Source organism: Palaemon carinicauda, chromosome 5, assembly GCF_036898095.1.
Source record: "Palaemon carinicauda isolate YSFRI2023 chromosome 5, ASM3689809v2, whole genome shotgun sequence".
In the NCBI taxonomy this organism is placed as follows: Eukaryota; Metazoa; Arthropoda; class Malacostraca; order Decapoda; family Palaemonidae; genus Palaemon; species Palaemon carinicauda.
In genome coordinates this window covers 181,394,323-181,399,322 of record NC_090729.1, presented here as the reverse complement: position 1 = coordinate 181,399,322, position 5,000 = coordinate 181,394,323, and the positions used below count along the sequence as shown (strand labels likewise).

Below are 5,000 nucleotides of genomic sequence, written 5' to 3'. Positions count from 1 at the left end.
AATATGCATGTATTTATATCAAGAAATTTAAAACTAATAATCTGCTCGTAGATAAAATATAACGTTCAACAATTAAATAATCTGATCTCTCTGCTATACGTTACGCAGAAGTGAAAGTGATTGTCAAACGATTAAACAGTTACAAACTGTTTCATAAGTAATTGAGTAATACTAATAACTGTCATGCTTTTGTAATTACCGAGGAAAAAGCGTACTTACACACGCAACACGTCCCGAGTCCTTGTTGACAGGTTCCCGATGCGGAGCCGCCCAGGTTTTTGCACTGATTGGCAGTGTAGCAAGTGCCGTTGTCTCCACCAGTGGCGGTGCAAGCCGTATTTTGGATGGTTATCAGCGAGAACAGAGGGAAAACTGGGGATATAGAGATTTGAAAAACTACTAGGAGTTATCATAGAAATATACAGGGGTTTTCAATCATAATTACTTCTTTTTAATGTAATATTCTTAATTACGAGTTCCTCTTGAAAAAAAATATCAGTTTCCTAAGAACTGGAGATATAGAGATTTGAAAAACTACTAGGAGTTATCATAGAAATATACAGGGGTTTTTAATCTTAATTACTTCTTTTTAATATAATATTCTTAATTACGAGTTCCTCTTGGAAAAAATGTATCATTTCAGTTTCCTAAGAACTGGAGAGATAGAGATTTGAAAAACTACTAGGAGTTATCATAGAATTATACAGGGGTTTTCATCATAATTACTTCTTTTTAATTTAATATTCTTAATTACGAGTTCTTGGAAAAAAAAAGTATCTTTTCAGTTTCCTAAGAACTGGGGATATAGAGATTTGAAAAACTACTAGGAGTTATCATAGAAATATACAGGGGTTTTCAATCATAATTACTTCTTTTTAATATAATATTCTTAATTACGAGTTCCTCTTGAAAGAAAGTATCATTTCAGTTTCCTAAGAACTGGAGATAAATAGAGATTTGAATAGCTACTAGGAGTTATCATAGAAATATACAGGGGTTTTCAATCTTAATTACTTCTTTTTGATATAATATTCTTAATTACGAATTCCTCTTGAAAAAAAGTATCATTTCAGTTTCCTAAGAACTGGAGATATATAGAGATTTGAAAAACTACTAGGAGTTATCATAGAAACATTCAGGGGTTTTTCATTATTAATTACGAATTCCTTTTATTAAAAAGTATCATTTTAGTTTCCTTAGAACTGGGGATATAGAGATTTGAAAACTACTAGGAGTTATCATAGAAATATACAGGGGCTTTTCAATCTTAATTATGACTTTTTTTTAATAAAAAGTATCATTTTAGCTTCCTAAGAACTGGGGATATAGAGATTTGAAAACTACTAGGAGTTATCATAGAAATATACAGGGGCTTTTCAATCTTAATTATGACTTTTTTTTTAATAAAAAGTATCATTTTAGTTTCCTAAGAACTGGGGATATAGAGATTTGAAAAACTACTAGGAGTTATCATAGAAATATACAGGGCTTTTTTTATTCTCAAATACGAATTCCTTTTAATAAAAAGTATAATTTTAGTTTCCTAAGAACTGGGGAAATAGAAAAAATGAAAAACTAGTAAGAGTTATCATAGAAATATACAGGGGTTTTTCATTCTTAAATACGAATTCATTTTAATAAAAAGTATAATTTTAGTTTCCTAAGAACTGGGGATATAGAGATTTAAAAAACTACTAGGAGTTATCATAGAAATATACGGGTTTTTTTTATTCTTACATACGACTTTGTTTTAATAATAAGTGTAATTTTAGTTTCCTAAGGACGAAAATGTAACTCGAAGGTTTCCTCATTCATAATTATGTTTGTGAATACATCCTGCAACAATCTCGGTTTTCATTAAGCATAAATTAACTTCTTTTGTTAACTATGAAAAACCATTAACAAGACACAAGCCTTCAATTTAATTTACGTTTCCATTATACATTTCAGGTTCTGTATTATTCAAACTCCGCAAAAAGAAAATCAGTCGTAATGAATATTCTTACAACTTGAAAAAATTTGAGATCACTCTGATTATAAATGTAAAAAATAAGAAAATAATATTAACATTAACTTAAGGATACCAGAATTTCCAGGGGTGCATTAACTCGCTAAACCGCTAAGGGGACCTGCCAATTATACATCTTTTTTCACGAGAAGACATATCCCTATTAGCTAGCTGAATAATTCAATTTAAACATATATATAATCTTCAAAGGTTATTAATCTGCCCCCTTCCGTCCTTTGTTATAATTGGACAGTTAAAATTTGCATTTGTTAGAGCATTTTTTTTTTCTTTTGGACCTAATGACTAGGTTATTCAACGCGTGAAAATACTGAACCTTAACTTAGCATTTACCACCCGAAAATACTGAATCTTAGCTTAGCATTTAACATCCGAAAATACTGAATCTTAGCTTAGCACCTAACGCCCGAAAATACTGAATCTTAGCTTAGCATTTAACATCCGAAAATACTGAATCTTAGCTTAGCACCTAACGCCCGAAAATACTGAATCTTAACTTAGCATTTAACATCCGAAAATACTGAACCTTAGCTTAGCACTTAAAGCCCGAAAATACTGAACCTTAACTTAGCATTTACCACCCGAAAATACTGAACCTTACCTTAACATTTAACATCCGAAAATACTGAACATCAACTTAGCATTTAACATCCGAAAATACTGAATCTTAGCTTAATATTTAACATCCGAAAATACTAAACATCAACTTAGCATTTAACACCCAACAACCTTAACTTTGCATTTAACGCCTAGAAATACCGAACCTTAACTCCGCATTTAACGCGTGAAAATACCAAACCTCACCTCAACGCTGATTTATGACACGGTGAAGGGTATAATAGAATCATGACAAAAAGAAATGAACGGACGAGTAAGCATATAACAATCGGCTATAAATCACTATAATTCTTCTAAATAACTATAATTTACCATAGCGTTGCCGCTACGACTGCGTTCTCATCGACACGGAATCTCAAAAGAATTTGATTTATGGTAAGAAGGTAAAGAGATTGGACGACTTGCTGTGATTATCTAGGGAGTAATGTGATTTACCTGGAATATATTTCTTATGTTTTTTTTTTTTTTTTGGGGGGGGGGGGGTTGGGGTTGATATAAAATTATGTACATAATAAATTTAGGTGGGTATGCTATAGGCCATACAGATTATAAGGTGGCTAAAAATTATGATAAATGTAAATGATTAATACAAGTGAAACACGTAAAATTAGAGAACTATTTAAGAAAATTAAATGTACAAATAATATATATATATATATATATATGCATATGTATAAAAAACATACGCATATATATATATATATATATGCATATGTATAAAAAACATACGCATATATATATATATATATATATTTATATATATATATATATATATGCATATGTATAAAAAACATACGCATATATATATATATATATATATAATTTATATATATATATATATATATATTGGTCACTTTTTCACAATAATTTATTCATTGCTCTAAAGATATGTAGACAGTTTTTACAAAAGAAAACAAAGGACAAAAAGAACAGTTTTAGGTCGAATCTCACAGCAAATTGACAGAGGAAAGATAATAGGTCGTAAAAAGGTCGTCAGTGTAAAGGGGAAACTGAAACAAAGAAAGTAAGTAGGTCTGAGGAAATCGTAAATTGTATCGGTATTTCAGCCGATAATATAATTTTGTTACAAAGTCACCACTGAACAAAATGCAAATATCAATGTGGAAAGAATGACAGACCGAGAAACGGTCAAGTTAGGTTGTCCAGTGTTTTTTTTTTTTCTTTCTTTCTTTCTTTACAGGCATAAAAAATAATAGGATGACTGAATGAATGATTTGCATTCATCTGGCACCATACACTCTTAAAAGAAACAGCAATTCTAATCGGAAATTTTCCGTAAAAATATACTGTTATCAGCCGTATTCAGTAAAATACAAGCGACCGTAATTTTACCATGCTTTGTTATTATCTTTTTACGGGTTGGTGACCGTAATATCACTCCTTAACATCTATAAATCTGTTTTTATAATGGTAAATGACTGGCAACATTTATTCCAGGATTTTTACCGTTTTTTTACGGCAAATTTTTAAGTGCAAGAATAATGGGAGGGATTAACAAGATAAGAAACACCAAGGAAAACGATATATCTTTAAGGGTTGTTTTAGTTTGTCGCATTTGCTTTGAATGAGTTTTAAAGCTTCTTCCTTTATACGTGGAAATTAAATAAGATACAATCCACAAAAAGACAGAATGGACTATAACACAAATAGTCACATCTGCATCTGCTGCAGCTGCGGTTTTTGCAGCTGCATCTGTGAAATGTAACCTTTGCGACAAAGGTATCAAACGCAAAATGTTTCGAATGTAGGCCACCAAAGGAAAACGGCTTTACAATAACTATCTATCCATATAGCATGAACCAGAGGGGCACTCAGTAGAGCGCAGACCTCCGCCGCGGCAGGTTATTTCTGGACCTTTTGCTCGTATATGACATGAATTAATTGCCATGGATTTTCATACACTCAAACAAGAACCAAGTTTGAAGTCTCTGTGACAACGATGTTCAAACTTATGGCTGGTTACGTGAATTGGACATTTTGCTTGACTCTGATCTTGACCTTTGACCTTGACCTACCAAAATTTATTGATTTCTATTTTTAACATAACAGTTAATCCCTGAAAGTTTTATTACTCTACGATCAAAATTGTGGCCAGGAAGGTGATCACAAACAAACACACAAACAGGGGCGAAAACGTAACCTCCTTCCAATTTAGTTGGCAGAGGTGATTATGAAGGAAAGTACGTTGTAGAATTTAGCAAAAGAACGTTCGGTGTTAGGTAAATTATTCAGATTCACTGATAACATTCACGAAAGATAGGTGTTATATGATTAGTCTCTTGATGTTACATTAAAAAATGTAAGGCAAGGCAAATTTGATGCCTATAGCATCCTG

The 5,000-nt window shown here is 31.5% G+C and overlaps 1 protein-coding gene across 3 annotated transcripts in view; it reads right to left on the bottom strand.

Moving 5' to 3' along the window:
- LOC137640694 (uncharacterized) overlaps nt 1-5,000 on the bottom strand; it is an 82,967-nt gene that overhangs the window by 17,998 nt on the left and 59,969 nt on the right. For all 3 annotated transcript variants that reach the window (XM_068373187.1, XM_068373185.1, XM_068373184.1), the window contains one exon: nt 220-372. In XM_068373187.1, the coding sequence (XP_068229288.1) occupies nt 220-372 (153 nt within the window). The remainder of the gene's footprint in view (nt 1-219; nt 373-5,000) is intronic.